The sequence below is a fragment of the Monodon monoceros genome, unplaced genomic scaffold, assembly GCF_005190385.1.
Source record: "Monodon monoceros isolate NGI ecotype Baffin Bay Population unplaced genomic scaffold, NGI_Narwhal_1 Super_Scaffold_9, whole genome shotgun sequence".
Lineage (NCBI taxonomy): Eukaryota > Metazoa > Chordata > Mammalia > Artiodactyla > Monodontidae > Monodon > Monodon monoceros.
This window is the reverse complement of record NW_021703786.1, coordinates 57,944,806-57,965,402: the sequence shown is the minus strand read 5'-3', so window position 1 is coordinate 57,965,402 and position 20,597 is coordinate 57,944,806. Positions and strand designations below refer to the sequence as shown.

General features: G+C 42.6%; 2 protein-coding genes and 1 long non-coding RNA gene across 4 annotated transcripts in view; 2 read left to right on the top strand and 1 right to left on the bottom strand.

Moving 5' to 3' along the window:
• Nucleotides 1-2,399: 2,399 nt before the first annotated feature.
• SLFN14 (schlafen family member 14) lies at nt 2,400-9,953 on the top strand. The gene is made up of 4 exons (XM_029212720.1): nt 2,400-3,482; nt 4,974-5,099; nt 6,017-6,731; nt 8,928-9,953. The coding sequence occupies exons 1-4, from the start codon at nt 2,423-2,425 to the stop codon at nt 9,760-9,762; spliced, it is 2,736 nt and encodes a 911-aa protein (XP_029068553.1). The 5' UTR covers nt 2,400-2,422; the 3' UTR covers nt 9,763-9,953.
• A 2,048-nt stretch (nt 9,954-12,001) lies between these two features.
• The window catches only part of LOC114889321, an 11,097-nt gene continuing 2,501 nt past the window's right edge, over nt 12,002-20,597 (bottom strand). For both annotated transcript variants that reach the window (XR_003792007.1, XR_003792006.1), the window contains exons 2-4: nt 14,167-14,290; nt 13,126-13,298; nt 12,002-12,475 (exon numbers count right to left, since the gene is read on the bottom strand). This is a non-coding gene — a long non-coding RNA (uncharacterized LOC114889321). The remainder of the gene's footprint in view (nt 12,476-13,125; nt 13,299-14,166; nt 14,291-20,597) is intronic.
• SLFN11 (schlafen family member 11) overlaps nt 19,675-20,597 on the top strand; it is a 25,491-nt gene continuing 24,568 nt past the window's right edge. Inside the window, 1 exon segment of the mRNA XM_029212487.1 lies at nt 19,675-19,910. The gene's annotated coding sequence lies outside the window, so the exon portion shown is untranslated.

The following is a 20,597-nucleotide window of genomic DNA, read 5'->3' as shown; positions in this document are numbered from 1 at the left end:
AGAGGAGGGACGTTTTAGCTTTGGCCCCTCACTTGAAAACCCCTGAATTTCCCCACTAATACTTCATTCTCTCCCAGAGGTCTGACCCTGGCCTGCCAATCTGCCCTGTCATAGGCTTTTTTTGAGTCCTTATCAGCCTTCCTCAGGGGTCAATGTTATGAAGACTAGGGGAGTCTGGCAGAGTTCCTGCTCCTCCCAGGCTGATATCAAAGGGCAACAGGGGCTGTGACAGAAGGCAAACATTCAGACCAAAGCCAGATGTGGAACTGAAGCAACAAGAGGAAAAGCAAGAGCATCAGGTAAAAAAAAAAAAAAATTTTTTTTTAAAATCTCATTCCTCTCAGTTTATGTCTGAAAGCATGAAGAGCTTAGTAAAATCATAGCTCAGGAGCAGCTTGTAAAGGAGAATGAGTGAGAAGTTTGGGGAAATGTGGAGCAGATGTTCATATGGAGCTAGACTCCCAGAAAACTTTGTATCTATCATGGTTGTCATCAGCAACCAAGTAACATCAATGAGCCTTGGGAGTCATGAGAGTATAGTTCTGCTAGTTCAAAAGCAATTAAGTTTGTTTGTGAGTCCCAGTAGGTGGAAGTTATAGGGAGACAAATTATAGCTGAAAATAAGGAAGCTATTTCTTTATTTTTCTTTTTGCGGTACGCGGGCCTCTCGCTGCTGTGCCCCTCCCGTTGCGGAGCACAGGCTCCGAACGCGCAGGCCCAGCGGCCATGGCTCACGGGCCCAGCCGCTCCGCGGCATGTGGGATCCTCCCGGACCGGGGCGTCCCCTGCATCGGCAGGCGGATTCTCAACCACTGCGCCACCAGGGAAGCCCAGGAAGCTAGTTCTAACAGAGCTGTCAGAAAATAGACGGGGACTAATTTGAGAGATAATGAGTTCGTTGTTATTGGCGGTGTTCAAGCAGTTGCTGGAAAGCAATTTGTTCAGAGTTGCTAGTATTAAAGAGCATTGGTCCCCAACATTTTTGGCACCAGGGACCGGTTTCATGGAAGACAATTTTTCCACAGACTGGGGAGGGGGGAGGGGGAGGGGGTGGTTCGGGCAGTAATGCGAGTGATGGGGAGCTATAGGGAGCGGCAGATGAAGCTTCCCTAGCTCGCCGCCGCTCACCCCCTGCTGTGCGGCCCTGCTCCTAACAGGCCGCAGCCCAGGGGTTGGGGACCCCTGTTACAGAGAGTATTTAAGGTAGATGGTTGGACCAGATCTTTAAAGTCCCTTCCAACACTTCTGTGATTCTATGATATAATAGAAACTTATCAGAAATTTCTCTAAGAGCCAAACATTTACATTTGCCTATAGGAGATGCTCACCTATGAAAAAACAATTCATCAGGTTGATTTTGGTTTGCCTGGAGGAAGTGAGAAGGCAACCAAGGCAAGCTAACAGCAGAGGAGAGGACCCATCCTGCTGGATGCCTGCTTTTTTCCCTCCTGGTGGATATAAACAACACCCACCTGGCCTCTGCTTAGCAGAGATCACACAGAAAAAAAATGGGTTCCCTTCTTCTAGAGGAAGAATTTGGGTTTGGGTTAGTAAATATTTTATTTTGCAGTTAACAAAGACTAAGGGGGCTGTCTCTGAACCATCTGCTTCCAGGTGCTAACTTCAATGTAGGTGGCTGTTTTCTGGTCTGGGAAGCAGAAGGAGGTTGACCACAGTTTAATATCTATGTCTCAAAGGCTCATGTCCATTCCCCAGTCTTAGGGGTTCCCACAGCACAGGCAGAACTATTAGGAGGGATGGAAAACTCCTGTTCCTGCATCCCACTGTATAAGAAATGTACTTTTAGAAGAATGCCTGAAGAGCTTAAAAGATTTCTGCATTTGGTATCAATTGTTATTCTTTCAGGAGTAGAATAAGACTTTTTAAAATGTATAAAATAGCACATGAAGAATACCAAGTTTTATGCTTGTTTTTATAGCCAGATCTTCTACATCAAATATACTCCAAAGCTATACTCCCTTGGTTCTTTGTTGTCTTCTCTTCTTTCCCCTCTGAATTATAAATAGAGGCATCTTCTGATGGCAACTACTACTTCTGTGTAATTTGCTTTGGCTCCTGTGCCAACCCATGCCCCTTATATCTGGGCTCACTGTTGGTGCTTCCTGATTTTAAATGAAAAATGGCTAAAAGTTCAGCAATTTTTCCATTATGGTAAAATATTAAGCATTCAGTTTATCTATTCCTGTTCATGCTGTGAAGGCTAAAGGTCTTGGCAAAGTTGTGAGAAAACAGTAATATCAAAGATGATTTCCAATGTTAAAATGTATCTCCAATAATCTATAGCTTTGAAGAAAATTTTGTAATCTCTGTAATTCTTGTTAACGTAGAAGCAACATTTCTGTCCTAATTATTTATTGGAACCCCTTTCTGTCATTGTTTGGGGCACAGAAGGGCTGCTGAGATGGAGAGTCTCAAGATGGATACGGAAATGCTCTATCCCGAGATAATTGTAGAAGTGGGCAAAGTCACTCTTGGAGAAGAAAAAAGGAAGAAGATGACCAATAGCTATTTGAAAAGAACTGAGAATTCTAAAATCATCCAAGCGACATGTGCACTGTTAAATTCTGGAGGGGGTGTGATCAAAGCAGAGATTGATGATAAAACCTACAGTTACCGATTCCATGGGCTGGGACAGGACCTGGAAACGTCTTTTCAAAAGCTCCTTCCTTCAGGTTCACAGAAATACCTTGACTACATGCAGCAGGGGCACAATCTTATGATTTTTGTGAAGTCCTGGAGCCCAGATGTCTTCAGCCTCCCGCTAAGGATTTGCAGCTTGCGCTCCAATTTATTTCAGAGAGCTGTGACTTCCACCGTCAACTTGAGTGCCAGCAGTGCCCTGGAGCTCCTCCGAGAGAAGCAGTCCAGAGCTCAAAGAGGAAGATCAAAGGTGCAGGAGCTGCATTCTCAGAAAGCTCTTGACAAATACATTCAGGAAGAGGAAGATATGAGGATGTGTGCCTCAGAATTTGTTAAAAAAGATAAACTCATCTATAAGGAGAAACTCGACTTCAGTGAGTCCACACATGTCGAGCTTAAAAGGTTCACCACCAAAAAGATCATCCCTCGGATTAAAGAAATGCTGCCCCATTATGTTTCTGCATTTGCCAACACCCATGGGGGATACCTAATTATCGGGGTGGATGATAAGAGCAAAGAAGTGTTTGGATGTAAGAGAGAAAAAGTGAACCCTGAATTATTAAAAAAAGAAATAGAAAACTGCATAGAAAACTTGCCTACATTCCACTTCTGCTGTGAGAAGCCAAAGGTGAATTTCACTACCAAAATCTTGAATGTGTACCAAAAAGATGTCCTGTATGGTCATGTCTGTGTGGTACACGTGGAGCCCTTCTGCTGTGTAGTATTCACAGAGGCCCCAGATTCCTGGGTCATCAGGGACAATTCTGTCACAAGGCTGACGGCTGAGCAGTGGGTAGCCATGATGCTGGATATTCAATCAGGTAAAGCAGACAAGACGTCATTGTCCAGTCAGCAGGGAGGAGCCCCTTCTCTGCCTTCTTTTGGGTATTTGGTCAATATTTTGGTTAGAGAATAGAAAGCTGGTTTTGCTTACAAATCTTCTATTAAAGGGTTATTTTCTAACATTTTTAGTTCCAAAGACTCAGAATATGAACTGTGTGAGGTCAAGAAATGCTTGGATTTTCATCTCTTTGGGGAAAGTTATAGTATGCCATCAGCCATGAATTCATGAAAGTTCCTTTTTATGCACTGTAAAGGTCTGCTGAAAAAAAAATTGCAGGCTGATAGTCTTAGTCTAAAACATTCATCAATAGTCTCTCTCTAAAGATGATATTTCAGAGAAACGTTGTTTAAGAAAGACTCTCCACTAATTCTTTTAAGGGAAACTTGTTGACAAATTTGAATTGTTTCAGTAACATTAGGAGCCAGTACCTTGAACCACTAGGCTGAGGGCACCACCAAGTGGAGAAAAACTTAACGCAAAAGAAGGTGCCAGGTACAGGCCTCCCTTATGGCGCAGCAGTTGAGAGTCCGCCTGCCGATGCAGAGGATACGGGTTCGTGCTCCGGTCCGGGAACCCACATGCGTCAGAGCGGTTGGGCCTGTGAGCCATAGCCGTTGAGCCTGCGCGTCTGGAGCCTCTGCTCCACAACGGGAGAAGGCACAACAGTGAAAGGCCCACATACCTTAAAAAAAAAAAAAAAAAAAAAAAAAGGGGGGGGGGGGGGGATGGTGGTGGGGGAGGAGGACTTCTTGTGTTTTCACTTCCTTACAGTTTTGCTGAGCATCAGCCCTGGTGATTTCAGATCAATCCGTAAAGGACTTAACGGGCTGAATGAAGTTTATCGGTTTGCCTTCATGGTCAGTAAGTTCCAGATTTGATAAAAGAAGCTCAGATGAAGACTTCAGTGATTTTATTGGATGATACTTTCTCTTATCTTAAATTTGTTTGAGTTTACTTACACATACACACACACACACACACACACACACATACACACACACACACATAAACCCCAAACTAGAGATCCTACTACTTTCCATTCCATCTAAACTTTGGGGTGGGGGGGACTTTAACAACTATAATAATATTTTTAAAATACTGTGCCTACTTTTTCTGACACCACCCTACCACCACCACTACCACCATTACTGGAAGCCTTTTCTTCTTAGAGGTGACCTGGAACCAGAATATTAGAGTTGGAAGGAACCTTAGGGATCACCTGCTCACCCTTGCAGGAGAGAGGTGAAATGACTTGCCCAAGATAAGTCACAGGTGACTTAGAAGATGCATGGCCCTACAGGAGTCCCAGACCTCTTTTCCTAACATATGTGAACTGTTTGAGGCATAGAAAGAATGAGAACAGCTCAGGCATGACACACACCATATGTCAACAGTAGGAAGAGCAATAGAAACATTCTTTAACTTTTTTTTTTTTTCATCTGAAACAACTCTCCATGGATTTGTTTAGCTCCTTCCAGTTTGGCCGCAGACTACAGCCTTCACCTGATTTCACCAGCTTCATCTACACGAAGAAGCCCATCTCCCATCAAAGTCCTGGAATTTAAGGGGGCTCTACAACAACGCTTGTTTCCAGGTATTCCTTCTTGATTTCAGCTGAGGGGATTATTTATTTTCTAAAATTAAGTTGGGAGGAATTGGTAGCAATTCATCCAAGCCTTTCTCCTTAGAGAAGATCAAATGTAGGGCTTAGCAGATACAATTGTCCTGAATTAATATACATGGCGAATTCTTGATTTCAGTCATCAAATCCACCCTACACCTCTGTGCGTTTTGGGCTTCCAGTCACAGATGGCTTTTGTTCTCCAAATATGAGAGAATACATTTGAAAGAGCTGCCCCCTGGCTTTCCAAGGCAGAAGGAGGTGAGCCTTGGGGTCACCTAGACTCTTCCTAAGGCAGTTTCTCAGTCTTGACCCTACTGATATTTAGATCAGATAATTCTTTGTTAGGGAGGCTGCCCTGAGAATTGTAGGATGTTTGGCCGCATTCCTGGCCTCTAGCCACTAGATGCCAGTGGCACCTCTCCAGCTATGAAAAATCAAAACATTTCCAGATATTGCCAAATATCCCATGGGGGCAAAATTGCCACAGGAAAAGGAAAGTTCTTAGTTTCCCAAAAGCATCAGGTTCTCTCTCTGTCTCTCTGTCTCTCTGTCTCTCTCTCTCTCTCTCTCACACACACACACACACACACACACACACACACACCCTTAACAGGAAGGAATACCTTCCTAGTACTACTGGACCATTTGGGGTTGAGGACAGAGTGCTAGAAGGCTGTTCTGTGAAGACCCCTCCCTGATTGCCTTCCCCTGTATGAGAGCTGCCAGAAACAGTGACTTCTCAGCCCTGGCCTGTGAAGAGGAGATGCTTTCTTTGCAGACAAGGAAACCCATAGTTCCATGGCTAGGCTCATCTCTTCTTACGATGTTGCAGGAATACTTAAATATCCTTTGGAAATTTTAGTAACTTCTATTCCTTGCATTTTCAGTGACACAGGAAGAGATACAATTTAAACCAGAATCCCTCTGTAAGAAGCTCTTCTCAGATCATAAAGGACTGGAGAAATTAATGAAGACACAGATATATCCTTGTTCTCAGGGGTTTGTGATATTTTCCAAAAGCTGGGCTAGTGACGTTGGCTTCAGGAAGGAGCAGAATGTCCTGTGTGATGCTCTCCTAATAGCAGTAAACAGCCCCCTTGTACTCTATACAATCTTAACAGACCCCACGTGGATTGGGGGGCTTGTGTACGCCCGGAACACTGCTCGTCAATTAAAGCAGAAACTGGGAACTGTTGGTGGTTACACAGGGAAACTGTGTGTCATCCCAAGGCTGATATACCTGCCCAGCACACGGTGTAGACCACGTGAAATCCCCATGCACTATCCCCGAACCTACAGGCTTGCTAATGAGGATGAAATGGAAAATTTGTTGCAGGCCCTTATCATGGTCTCACTCTGCTCTCGATCTCTTCTGAGTGACCAGCTGGGCTGTGAATATTTCAATTTGCTTGTAGCAGAGCAGTGCGAGCTGCTTTCAGAGAGCCTTCAGGAGACACGAGAATTGTTCCTCCACTGCTTTCCAGGAACCAGGAAGACTGCCCTGGCCATAAAGATCATGGAGAAAATTAAGGACTTGTTCCACTGCAAGCCCAAAGAGATCCTCTACGTTTGTGAAAGTGACGCCTTAAAGGATTTTGTGATGTAAGAGTTTCACTAACTAAACACATTTAATCAGTCTTTCAACAGTATCACACAAGTAATTTGTGTCTTTAGTTTAAGATTTTGCAATGCCTTTGCTGCATATGGACAAGAGCCCAAACTATATACACATTTGCAAGTGATCAAGTGGTTGAGCTAGAAAACGGCACTTTGCAATGTTCAGGCTTAAACATCTCATTAGAAATTAGCTACATATGCATAACTTTAAGTTTATATAACTAGAAACATTTCCCCCCCACAATCTATGGCCTTAAATTTAAGAAAGGTTGAAACAAACCTATCTTGTTTCACATATACTTTTTGCTTGATATTTAGTGCTTTAAAGTCATAGGGTCTTTCAGTCAATTAGACATTACAACCTAATGGGAACTTGAATTTAAATACCATTTATTTCGTTTATATTTTTACTTGTTTGACTTGTTCTGAGTCAATAATTTTAGAAAACATGCACATTTGCTTCTGATTTAAATCTTTAGCTTTTGATTTAGTAAAAGAAATTGGTTGTTAGTCAATCCAGCAAATGAGGGCTTTTAATTTTGACTTGCTTATTTATTCAACTAATCTTTTTGAGCACTGTTTATATGCTAGGTACTGTGTACATTTAGCGTTAGAGAAGAAAAACATATTGCAGACCTTGCCGTAAAGCCCAATAAGAGAGACAAAGAGAAAAATAAGCAATGGGAGTGTTGTGTAACTATTATGATACTAAAGATATGCTTAACTTGGGCTGGATATTGGTCAGCAAATACTCCCAGTGAAGGAGATCTTGACTTCCTTCTTAAGAAGTGAGTAGGAGAAGTGAATAAAGGCAAAGGGCACAGCAAGTGCAAAGGCATGGAGATTAGAGAATCATAATGGTAGGTCTGCCTGGAGCCATGAGGGACTGTGGGTATGCCACAGATGATGAACTTGCAAAGGAGGCAGATGCCAGACTATGAAGGATCTTGTAAACTGTGTTAAAGGCTACGTTCTTTATTACGCTTTACAGGTATAAGATTTTTTTGTTTTTTTTTTTTTGGCGGTACGCGGGCCCCTCACTGTTGTGGCCTCTCCCTTTGTGGAGAACAGGCTCCGGACGCGCAGGCTCAGTGGCCATGGCTCACAGGCCCAGCCACTCTGTGGTATGTGGGATCTTCCCAGACCGGGGCACGAACCCGTGTCCCCTGCATCGGCAGGCGGACTCTCAACCACTGTGCCACCAGGGGAGCCCCAGGTATAAGTTTTTAAATATCCCCAGTCAAAAGACAAATTCAATTCAACAAACTTCTATGAACTTAATGTGAGTGGGTTATGGAGATGACTAAGAATCAATGCTTTTCTTCAAGAAGTCTACAGAGTCCAACCTGGAAGAGAGGAACGTGAATAGTTATGATTCAGGACATAGGGAGTAAAGCCCCAGGGACTGCACATGCAGTCCCACATCTGCAGGGATGGGTGATATGACTTGATTCCAAATTAGAGGTGGCAAGAAACAACCAAGTTTGTTTTAAAAAAAAAAGTATACACACACACACAGACACACACACATATGCTAAAACATACTATAAAGGAAAATTGAGCTAAGTAAGTAGGATTGGTAGCTCCATAGAGGCAAAGCCCTGCAGACTTGGTACCCTACTTGACATGTCATGGAACTCAGCAACCTCTTAATGTTTTCCTTACCAAAATCTAAAGAGGCTTCTGCTTTTGTACTACAAGTAAGTGGGGAAATAGGATTTTCTTTAGAGGAACTTGTATGAGCCCATACCTCTTTTGCATACGAAAATTATGATATGCCTCTAGGTGACTGTTCTCCAGCTCTAAAAAAGACAGAAAGTAAAGAAATAGTAGTAACAAGTGTAAATTCCTTTTGAGATTTCCTTTAGATGTAAGGAATTTACCTTCAGGGATTGTCAAGCAGCAGAAATGGACTATGGTAGAAATAATAAAATCTCCTACCTGGGTTCATTTCAAAAGTTTCGCATGCAGATTTAACTTGATAACCCCAAAGAGTAGGGTTTGCAATTATGTATTCTGTCTATCAGGTAACTTGTAAGTAGAGCATTTTTGTAGTTATTGAATCAGTGAATCAGTCTCCAGATGAGAACCAGTCTCTAATGCTAATCCAGAGAATAATAAATGCATGGTATTTCCTTTGTTTATATGGCTGAAGCCCTATTTTCTCCTTCATCCTTACAGCCAGCAAACCACCTGCCAAGCTGTGACCCGGAAAACCTTCATGCAAGGGGAGTTCTCAAAGATCAAACACATAGTGATGGATGAGACCGAGAATTTCTGCAGTAAATATGGTGACTGGTACATGAAGGCTAGGAGCATCACCCATCCAAAGGTGAGGGGCGCTGGAAATGAAAATCTTCACCAAGGGATTCTCTGGCTTTTTCTGGACCCTTTCCAAGTCCGTCACGCAGATATCAATGGCCTTCCCCCTCCATCTGCTCAGTTTCCTCGAAAAACAATCACCAATGGGATCCACTGTGCTCTGGACATAGCAATGCTGATGAAAGAAGAAATGAAGAGGATCAAAGAAAATCCTCACCCCAACGTGTCTCCAGACACATTGGCATCATTTAGGGAAGCTGCCTATGAGGAAGCAATGTGCGCTCAGGCTCTGCCTGGGGTGTGTGAGACAGAGACGAACCTGACCACAGAAGAAATTGCAAAACACGTGGCAGAAAGATGTCACAACCTGTTCCAATGTGGATATCTGCCCAAAGATATAGCAATTCTGTGCAGGAGAGGGGAGGACAGAGGACGCTATGAGCTTGCACTACTAAGAGCGATGGAATTATTTGAGACCCACGGAGGAGTGAAGGTCGTGTTCAGCCAGGTCTCTGGTGTTTTGGATGGTCACATCATTTTAGACAGTATTCAGCAGTTTTCAGGCCTGGAGAGGAATATTGTGTTTGGGCTCAGTCCAGAATATGCCCTGTCAGAGGAAGTTCATAAGCTCTGTTTTGCCTCGAGAGCCATTAAACACCTTTACCTGCTTTATGAAAAGAGGGCAACCTTCTGAAAATTATTTCAAACAGTACAGGAAGGGAGAAAGAGCAGAGTCCCTGCTCCCAGGCAGGTGGCAGCTATGCCTTTTCATGTGTTACAAGTGAGGAAATCAAGGCACAGTCAGAATAGCATGGAGCCACAGAAATGTCTCTTAGGACTGGGCCTTTCAGTCTGTTTGCAGTGTCACTGTCCTTTTCCCACTCCACTCCACCTCTTCCCTGGTACTTATCACTGGTGCCTTGCCTCTCGTTTTTCTAGTCCAATCCAGCTTCCATCTTGTCAACCACAGAAGTCCTCCTCAAATACAGAACTGACTTTGTGACATCCCTGCTAATGTATCCCCAGGGAGTCCCCGCAGTCAAACCAAACTAATTTTCAAGGCTTTCCAGGATACACCCTGACTTACTGTCCTAATGCATCCTTTATTATACCTCTATCTCCCAGTGTTTCTAACGCACCCCAGCCTTGCTGGCCTATTTTGGGGATGGGGTAGGGTGCCCTCCAGGCACAAATCCAGGAGAAAGTGAGGAAATATTCTTTTTGGTTATAATTTCAGTTAAAGCCCATCATCTTTCCAAGAGGTGGAAGAGCAGGCAGGGCTTGGAAAAGTGCTCTTAGCTGCCTCTCTGAACTGCTCAGGCCCCCAAGCCAGCCATCTGAACCTAGTGGTCGGCTCTCCTGATACTGGATTGAACAGAAGAACCTCCCCACTTACTCCTGTTGCTCCAGCTACCTGATATTTCGTCATTTTTACCTTTCCTTGGGGGCTTTAAGGGTACTTTTAGATGGGAGAAAATAAAGTTCAGCAATTAATTAGTTTTTGATGAAGCAAAAGATACCAGCATGTTAACGTTCGGAGAATGGGAAATGTGTGAATTCTCTAAAAATAAAGAGTCAAAAGTGGAGGAGGATTGAGGGAATGGAGAGAACAGGGGTCTGCTAAATTTTAGTCGTAAGCCTCAGTGCCATTTGACTTTGAACTATTTGCATACATTGTATAATTTTTGATAAAATAATTGATTTTTTAAAACAAATTAATTGTTTTAAATATTGCATTTGAGAGTCTTTGTCAGTTCTATGCAGACAGTTTGGTCGGGCTCAAAGTAGAAGGCCTAATCCAGTGGTTCTCAACACTGGCTGCTCATTATAACCATCTGGGGAGCTTTAAAAAATAGCAGTGATCAGGCCAGAAATGAGACCAGTTAAATCAGCATCTCTGGGCCTGGGCCTGGGCCTGGGCAACGGTATTTATTAAAAGATGTCCAGGGACTTCCCTGACGGCGCAGTGGTTAAGAATCCGCCTGCCAATGCAGGGGACATGGGGTCAAGCCCTGGTCCGGGAAGATCCCACATGCCACGGAGCAACTAAGCCCGTGCGCCACAACTACTGAGCCTGTGCTCGAGAGACTGTGAGCCACAACTACTGAGGCCACATGCCACAACTACTGAAGCCCGCAAGCCTAGAGCCCATGCTCCGTAACAAGAAGCCACTGAAATAAGAAGCCCGCGCACCGCAACAAAGAGTAGCCCCCGCTCTCCACAACTAGAGAAAGCCCACACGCAGCCATAAATAAATAAATAAAAGTTGCCCGGATGATTCCAATGTGCCACCAGGGTTGAGAACTCGTGAATCTTTCTTCTAGTCTGTTCTTTCTGGCCCCAAATGTATGTGTACAGATTTCTCTTCCCATTAGACTGTGAGACCCCTGACAGTAAGGATGGCACTTACATATCTTTATTATTTCCCTGAAAGTAACTAGTGCAGCACCTTGAACATGGCAGGTGCTCAGTAATTATTTACTGAATGGACTTGCTGCTTTCAGAAAATCAGAATCTACTAGGACAATGCTTCTAGCCAATAGAATGAATATCTAATTTTGGAGACTTCAAAGAGGTCAGTGTGGAGAATAATTAACACTGCCATAATGGAGAATAAGAGAATATAGGAATTTAAACTGTTTTTAGGCAACAGCTAAAGGTCCATGTTGATGGAAGTCTGTTAGATTTGAGTTTGAGATTAGGAACTGGTGGAGACTAAGAATAAATGGCTAACTTGAATGCACTTAGAATTCTACATTTTTCCTACAGACCCTTAATATAATAGATAAAACAATTAGTTTGGTGAAATAACATGCCTGCTGTGAGAAGCTTCTAAAACTTACTTTAAAAAAGAAAGGTACTATATTATGTAAGTTTGAGAAATGGAGAGAGGCAAAATAAACAGTTCTTAGCCACTTGTTATCCAGTCATGATTTTTTTCATTTTTGCTTATTTATTTCTATTCTTTGTTGAATTGCAAAAAATATTTTTACATAGTTATGATCAAGTTGTACAATCAATTTTATATCCTGTGCATGTGTTTTTTCCATGTAATCTTTTTGTGAGGCACTGTTGTAGACTGTATAATTCTTCCCAGTACTTCATCACTCCCTACACCTATACCATGTGTAGTTCCTGAGATTACAGCTGGAGTATATTTTCCACCCCCTTGATGTCAGCTTGGCTGTATGACTTTATTTAGCCAATGAAATGTTAGTAGTTGTGATGTGTACAGAGGCTTTACCCATTTCAGTGCTGGGTCTGCTCTTTTGGGCTTCTGCTACCACCTTGTGAAGATGATGTCTTGGGCAGCCCACTAGTCACGGAGGAATGAGAGATGTGAACTCAACTCATGGCTGGAGCCAAGTTCCACTGATCCCGACAAGATTAGCCAAAATCCAGCTGACCTGCAAATGCAGAAGTGAGAGAAAAAGACTAATTGTATGACTGAGATTCTAAGCTTGTTGTTTGTTTTGCAGCAGTAGCTGACTAATGCAGGCATTTCCCCATGTTGTAGTGTAGTCTTCAAAATGATCATTTTTAATGGTTGCGCAATATCCCAGAAGATTATACAAAATTTCAGTAATCATCCTCCTAATAATTTGGGTAACTAGCAATTTTACACTATTAAAATCAAGCCAGGCACATACTCTACTCAGGCATATGACCTTTTCTTTCCTTGGTATATTTATGAATCCCCAGAGGTGAGATGACTGGCTCAAAAAGGTGACCTTGATAAAAGATTCACCTTATTCGTACTGTACATAACAACATTCAGATTTGTTGCCTTAAACAAGAGAACAAAATGCTAACCAGGTTTTGATGACAAAAGAGGCACTGGCATCTCAGAAACAGGTGGCTCAGAGCACGCTGTCTGCATGCAGAGTAAAACCAAGGCCCATCACCATAACCCAGAACCTCAGAGGAAGAATCTAACTTGGAAAATTACAGATGGGAACATGAATTATGTAACCTTCACATTATATGTAAATAAAAAGCTCTCGTCACTTGAAACCAATGTAGGGTGTTATCCCAGAGAAAAGAAAAGGCAGGATACCTCTAATCATCAATAGAGCTCTTTTTTTTGGCCGCGTTGCGTAGCTCGCGGAATCTTAGTTCCCCCGACCAGGGAGCGAATCCACGCCCCCTGCAGTGGAAGTGCGGAATCGTGACCACTGGACCGCCAGGGAATTCCCATATAGGACTTGTTTTGAAGAAAGACTGTGCCATCTATGAAATGGAAAGAGGAAGAACCAGAGAGGTAAACTAGATTTCTTATGAAGCTGAGCTGCCTCAGTTTCCCCATGGTTTGGGAGAGGCTGAACATCAAATTATTTTCAAGAAGCTTCAATTTCAAATAAGCACAAAATTTATAATAACTGTATGTTTCTATTTACTGAGATGTTACTACAACCAGCTACTATTTGCTAATGCTTTGCGTACATTCTCACAACAACTCATATGAGGTATACCATACACATGTTATCACCACTTCATAGATGGTAAAACTGAGGTGCAGAGAATTTAATTTTCTGAAAGGCACATGTCTAGTAAGTGTCCAAGCTGGATAAATATAACATTTAAATAGATTTAGTCATCTCAACTCTGAGAATGTAGAAATACTCTGAAGATACTCTCCAAAGGCGAGAATACTCATGTTTGCTAACAGGATCCTTGGTCAAGCTCTCATCTCTAGAAAGCATTGGCCTCCACTGCAAGTGAAAACAGCTGAGTAGTCTATACTGTTTCCTATACTTAATATCTGTCACTTCTCCCAGAGCCTCCTGATTGTTCTGGAAAAATCTGAATTTCTTCTTCTGCAAAGCTCAGGATCAGACTCAGGTCATATTCCTGACCTGTCCAAAGTCAGGGACTCCTACCATGAACTGGCAAATCCCCTCCGAGGCTGCTGCATCTTGGCTTCTCCCACTGCAAACTTGGAGGAGTTTCCTGGTGATTTAGTGTAAAATCCCCATTTTCCTCCTTTTTGCAAAGCCCTTTGGTGGGGGGAGGGGAGAAATACACATCTATCTTGCTCGTTTTCAAATGGAATGGGCATTTAAAAGTTCCAGAGACAATGTTTTCCTTCTGAATCTACCTCATGCACAAGCGGAAGGAGACTCAAGCTGCCTCTTAGTTCAGTATCTTCAGCTGACAGAGGTGACATGATTTTGAAATAAATGGGATCAGTTTTCAATTTTGTTCCTTCTTTCATTCTCAGCCTAAAATGGAAGTGAAGAATGAGGAATTAGGACACAGCCACTATGTTCATCCTCTTTTTATTGTTTATTGTTTCAGAATCATCTCAGACCATTTGCATTTAAAGTCCACCTTCATCTCTGCTTTAATCAGGGAAAGTTGTCTTCTTTGCCCAATTATACAGCTTGGAAGAAGCATGTCTTGGGTGGGTGGGAATGAGGGAAGCACGGGCTCCCTTCCAAGACAGCCAGATATAACAAATAAACCCCATCAGTCAATGGCTAATACATCAAAATGCCTCTACAGCTCCATCCCTGTATCCTCTGATATCTAAGATTATAGCTAACATATAGTGAGTGCTTACTATGTGTCAGATACTGTGCAAAATGTTTTAAATACATTATATCTTTTCTCGTCCCCTCAATCTTTGAATTATGTATAGCAGCCTCAAGCAAGGTAGGATAAAGTCGTGTTAAGAGCTTGACTCCTAGGGTCAGATTGACCAGAGCTTTGAATTCCAACCGTATTTCTTAATCGGCTGAATGACCTCAGGCAAGTTAATTTCCCCCTTTAAGACTCAGCTTTCTCATTTGTAAAACAGAAATAAAATTCATACCTATGCCTTAGATAAAGATGAAGGTTGAAATAAATAATATATTTAAATAAAGCCTGGCATATGGAAGGCTCTCAATAAATTTTGGCCCTGATTAGCTTTAATTTACAGTTGAGGAAAATGTGCCTTACCTGAGACCACCTAGTAAATTCTGAACCCAAGATCTGAACCCATGGCTGCCTGACTCCAAAGTCTACTTTAGCCTCTATGCTATTCTGCCTTCCTGCACGTCAAAGTTAAATGCATGAGTCTCCATGTTAACAGTAATTTATTTGCTTTGATATGGAGACTAGGATTGGATATACTCGGAATATTTGTGATATTAAGCAACATGGCGATTGTTAGCTTCTAAAACTTTTCTACAAAATCTGTATGATAACAAAAATGACTCACATAACAGAAATGTTTAGGGAAAAGTGATTTCTACAGTAAGAAACTTTAGAAATATACCTTTCATAGGGGCTTCCCTGGTGGCGCAGTGGTTAAGAATCCGCCTGCCAATGCAGGAGACACGGGTTTGAGCCCTGGTCTGGGAAAATCCCACATGCTGCAGAGTAACTAAGCCCGTGCGCCACAACTACTGAGCCTGCGCTCAGGAGCCTGCGAGCCACGACTACTGAAGCCCGCGTGCCTAGAGCCCGTGCTCCACAACAAGAGAAGCCACCGCAGTGAGAAGCCCACACACCACAATGAAGAGGAGCCCCCGCTCGCCGCAGAGAAATGCCTGCGTGCAGCAACGAAGACCCAACACAGCCAAAAATAAAATAAATAAATAAAATAAAATTATTTAAATATATATATACCTTTCATTATGAGATCTATATAATGACATTACAGAAAGATTAAAAAGTAGAGAGTGACAATGGAATATTACTCAGCCATAAAAGGAAACGAAATTGAGTTATTTGTAGGGAGATGGATGGACCTAGAGTCTGTCATACAGAGTGAAGTAAGTCAGAAAGAGAAAAACAAATACCGTATGCTAACACATATATATGGAATCTAAAAAAAAAAAGGTTCTGAAGAACCTAGGGGCAGGACAGGAATAAAGACGCAGACATAGAGAATGGACTTGAGGACATGGGGAGGGGGAAGGGTAAGCTGGGACGAAGTGAGAGAGTGGCATGGACATATATATACTACCAAATGTAAAACAGATAGCTAGTGGGAAGCAGCCGCATAGCACAGGGAGATGAGCTCTGTGCTTTGTGACCACCTAGAGGGGTGGGATAGGGAGGGTGGGAAGGAGACGGAAGAGGGAGGAGATATGTGGGTGTAGGTATATGTATAGCTGATTCACTTTGTTATAAAGCAGAAACTAACAGACCATTGTAAAGCAATTATACTCCAATAAAGATGTTAAAAAAAAAAAAAGTAGACAATGACAGGGAATTCCCTGGTGGTCCAGAGATTAGGACTCCATGCTTTCACTGCTGAAGGCCCAGGTTTGATCCTTGGTCTGAGGACTAAGGTCCCACAAGCTGTGTGATGTGGCCAAAAAAAAAAAAAAAAGGTAGAGAATGAGAAAACTCCTTCCTACCGCTGTATCATACAGCTGCTTCCACTTTTGCTTATTCATTTCCAGTGTTAGTCCATTGGCAGATATATTTTAGCAAAGCTGTAATCATAGTATACACTGTGTTTTGCATCCTGTTGGGGTCAGTTGTTCTGGAGGCCCCTTCCCACTCTGCAGTTTCCCACTGAGACACTGTCCACATTACAGCCTAAGGAGGGGTGATTCCCAGCACAGCAGATCCTCTAATGTTCCAGTTGATTTCTTAGCCAAACCCACCTGAATTCACGCCTACAGAAAGAAACATGATGATGGGCAAGTAAAAGATACAGAAACTCTTCACCAAACTCCATCACATACGGAGGTAGGGGTGGAGTGAAGACATTTTAGGCAACTCAGCAACAGAGTAACACGATTAGGACGGACGCATTCTTCTCCCCTCATTTCCCCACAGGTCAGTGTGAGAAGCTGCCATTGGTGGTTGTGCCCTCCCTCAAGGGTGCCTGTTGCCAGGCACACAATGCAGGAGGTCTGTAAAACAGACTCTGTTCATTCAAAGATACCTAAACAGTGTTGTCCAAATTTTCCTGATAAGAATCACCTGGTGTGGTTGTTAAAATTCCAGATCCTAGGCCCCTCTCAGCTTTAGGGCAGGGGCCTAAGACTCTGGAATTTGGAGATCATTTAGGAAACGTTGTATTGACTGTTGAAATGGGTGGAGACTGTGACTGAATAACAGGAAGAACACCCACTCACTACTTACAGTGCTACCCAGGAATGACCAGAACGTCCATCAGACTGAGCTTGGAGGAAGTACCCATGTACTTGTGTGGGTTTCAGAGCCAAATGTGACAAGGTTCAAATATAGCCTCAGGTACCCAAATGTGATCTGGGCAGGTTAACTGCTCTTTCTTACATAAAATGGAAATAATAATATAGCCATGTCTCAGACGGTTGTCATAAAGATTCAATGCTGTGTTCCATGTGCTTGGTACAAAATCCAAGTGTTGACAAACAGTAGCTATTAAACCACTACTAAGTTCTCAGTGCCTGGCATGTGATGAAACACTGCTACTTAACCTTTCTGAAGCTTAGTTTCTTCCTAGGTATAAGAGATGTCGGGAAGGGGGAAATTTCCCCCCTACCCCTCGAGTTCTTTTAGCTGAAGATTGACACAAGACAAATTAACAGGAGAAAAAAAATTAATTAGAATGCAGAGAGGTCTCATAGAAATGCCTCCCCAGGTGACCAAAGAAGGCTGTTCATATAACATTTTCAGGCAGAGAAACAATTATTTGTGAAGATTTAACAAAGGGGTTTGTGCTTGGGGTAGCCGACTCAGGAAGGAACAGAGTTTGCTTATTCGGCTTTCTTAGCCTTGAATTCCTTAACTGTGATAAGGATACTTTCTAATCTCGTGGTATAGGGAGGATACTTTGACACGGGAGATTTCTTTTCTACTTTCTGGGGGAAAACGGGGGTGGTGGTGGGGTGGTCAGAATGTTTTTTTTAATATCAGTCTTTCCCCCACCAGCTGTTTCTCAAGTAGTTTTCACTCAGAATAATCAATATGCCATTGTGGCATATCTTGGGGCAGCCTACTCTGAACCCCAACACAGGGGTACTATGAAATGCTGGCCTAATACTAAATCCTCTGTAAATGGTGGCTGTTAAGACATGCCCTGGAGATTAGATAGTAATAATATATCAGTGTTTATTTCCTGACTTTGATGATTGTCTTGTGGTTATGTAGAATAATGTGTTCAGGGATAATGGGAAATCAGGTTAGTAATTTACTTTCGAATAATTCAAGAAAAAGTTATTTACAACTGTACTTGCAAATTTTCTGCCAGTTTGAAATTGTTTCCAAATAAAAACATTATACAAAAATATACACTATTAATAATGTACTATTTATAATATAATATGTACTTCTTTGATTTTCATTTCTGATATAAACCAAGATACCTTGTAGAGAGATAAGAGAAAAATGTGAAGAAATGGCAATAAATCCAATTGTTAATTACTAAAAACCAAAAAGACATCCCCTGGACCCTGCTGAGTTTTTCTCACTGGACACGTCTCAAGTATAATTTTTTTAAAAAATGCTGTGTCTCTGGGACAATTTGTGGGATGTATTGCTTTTGTGCAATCAGATAATTACCTGCTCTGTTTGCCACATGTAGGCAATGTCATGAAGTGATAATGCTCGCCATATTAGAACCAGATTTGGTACAAACTGGATTTGTGTGGCAGTCTGTAATAGTAGTAATTTCTAGGACAATTCACCATGAATAGTGAGCTGAAAGATTGTAACAATGGGAGACAGGAAATATGGGAGTCCAGTAGTTCCCGAACCTGGCTGACCATAGAATCACCTGGGAATCTTAAAAATACAGATTCATTGTTTGCTGCATCGTGTCTGGGGAGAAGCCTGAGAACCTGCTTTGTTTGTTTTTTTTCTCTCTTTTAAAAACATTTTTAGTTTATTTTTTTTTATTATTTATTTTATTTTTTGGTACGCGGGCCTCTCACTGTTGTGGCCTTTCCCATTGCGGAGCACAGGCTCCGGCCGCGCAGGCTCAGCGGCCATGGCTCACGGGCCCAGCCGCTTCGCGGCATGTGGGATCTTCCCGGACCGGGGCACGAACCTGTGTCGCCTGCATCGGCAGGCAGACTCTCAACCACTGCGCCACCAGGGAAGCCCTTTAGTTTCTTTTTATTAAAAAAAAAAAAAAAAAATTTAGAATCTGCATTTTTAAAAAGTGTGCTGAAAGGTTCTGATGAGCAGCCAAGACTGGGAACTAATTGGTTGTAGTGTAGAACCTGATAGCTGACGTTTTTTCTTTCCTTACTCATTTCAAAGATGTCTATCTTGATTAAACACATTGCCAGCCACCTCCCGGCAATGAGGAGGCTCTTTTGTTTTTGTGAGCTTAGTTGATTTCATAACTGACCATTTGGGTTGCTGGACTTTCTTTGTGTTTTGTCTTTTTTTTTTTTTTTTTTTTTTTGCAGTACGCGGGCGTCTCACCGCTGCAGCCTCTCCTGCCGCGGAATACAGGCTCCGGACGCGCAGGCTCAGCGGCCATGGCTCACCGGCCCAGCCGCCCCGAGGGAAGAACCCGCGTCCCCTGCATCGGCAGGCGGACTCCCAACCACTGCGCCACCAGAGAAGCCCCTGTGTTTTGTCTGTTTTGGTCACACGGCTTGTGGGATCTTAGTTCCCGACCAGGGATTGAACCCAAGCCCTTGGCAGTGAAAACACTGAGTCCCAACCACTGGAGCGCCAGGGAATTCCCCGTGGGTCGCTGTTTTTCGCTTTTTTTTTTTTTTTTTCTTCCTGTTTTAAATTCCGGCCCTTATGTTTCAAGTTCACCAATAGGGAGCCCGCCAAACTCTAAGCTCCCATCCTCCACCCCAGAGAAAGCGGAACCCCAGGCCAGCATGTTCTCTTTTTCTCTCTACCCACAACCTCGCTGTGTGGCCCCAGGTCTGCTGTGTATTTCCAGATCCTGTAAGTAATAACCCTTTATTTTTTTCAAAGGTTCCTGATGGTTATTGCTGAAGGGTGTCTCGCAGTCATAATAAGAACCAGAAGGGCCAGTCAATTCCCTTTGGTGCACGACACCTTTTCTCAATATTAAAAATGATTGCTGGGCCTCCCTGGTGGCGCAGTGGTGGCGCGTACAGCAAAAAAAAAAAAAAAAAAAAAAAGATTGCTAAGTCTATATTGTAATAATTTTTGCAGTCTATAACGATGGCTACCCAAAAGAAACCAAAAAAGAGCTCCAGGGGACTGTGATTTGTGTAGGCTGTAGAGGGAAGCTGCAGATCAAAGTAGTAAGTAGAAGAAACTTAATCAAAACAATACTAACAGTATTAGCAGTCGAATCAATAACAGGAAACCCAGCAGCAGTTTCAACAGGATTTAACTGCAACTGTTGGGCTTATAGAGGCTACCAGAAAAATTAAGTGAGAAGGTCAACGAGATGCACTGCTTAATTACCTATCTGACTCTAGCACTGCTTTCTTTTCCTTATTGCATTAAACATTTCTCGAGTAATACAGGCATAATGTACAAAATAACAATTTCTCCTCCCCTTACCATCTTCCTTTCCAATTCCACTCCCCAGGGTGAAATCCTGAATAATAGTTTGATGTGTATCCAAACAGGTTTTTCTGTAGCCTTGTTCTCCAAGAA

Bases quoted from the DNA above. Each gene is read 5' to 3' on its own strand.
- SLFN14 (XM_029212720.1), top strand. From the start codon at position 2,423: ATGGAGAGTCTCAAGATGGATACGGAAATGCTCTATCCCGAGATAATT. The intron at 3,483-4,973 runs GTAAAGCAGACA...GGATTTGTTTAG, and splicing joins GATGCTGGATATTCAATCAG to CTCCTTCCAGTTTGGCCGCA. The intron at 6,732-8,927 runs GTAAGAGTTTCA...TCATCCTTACAG, and splicing joins GCCTTAAAGGATTTTGTGAT to CCAGCAAACCACCTGCCAAG.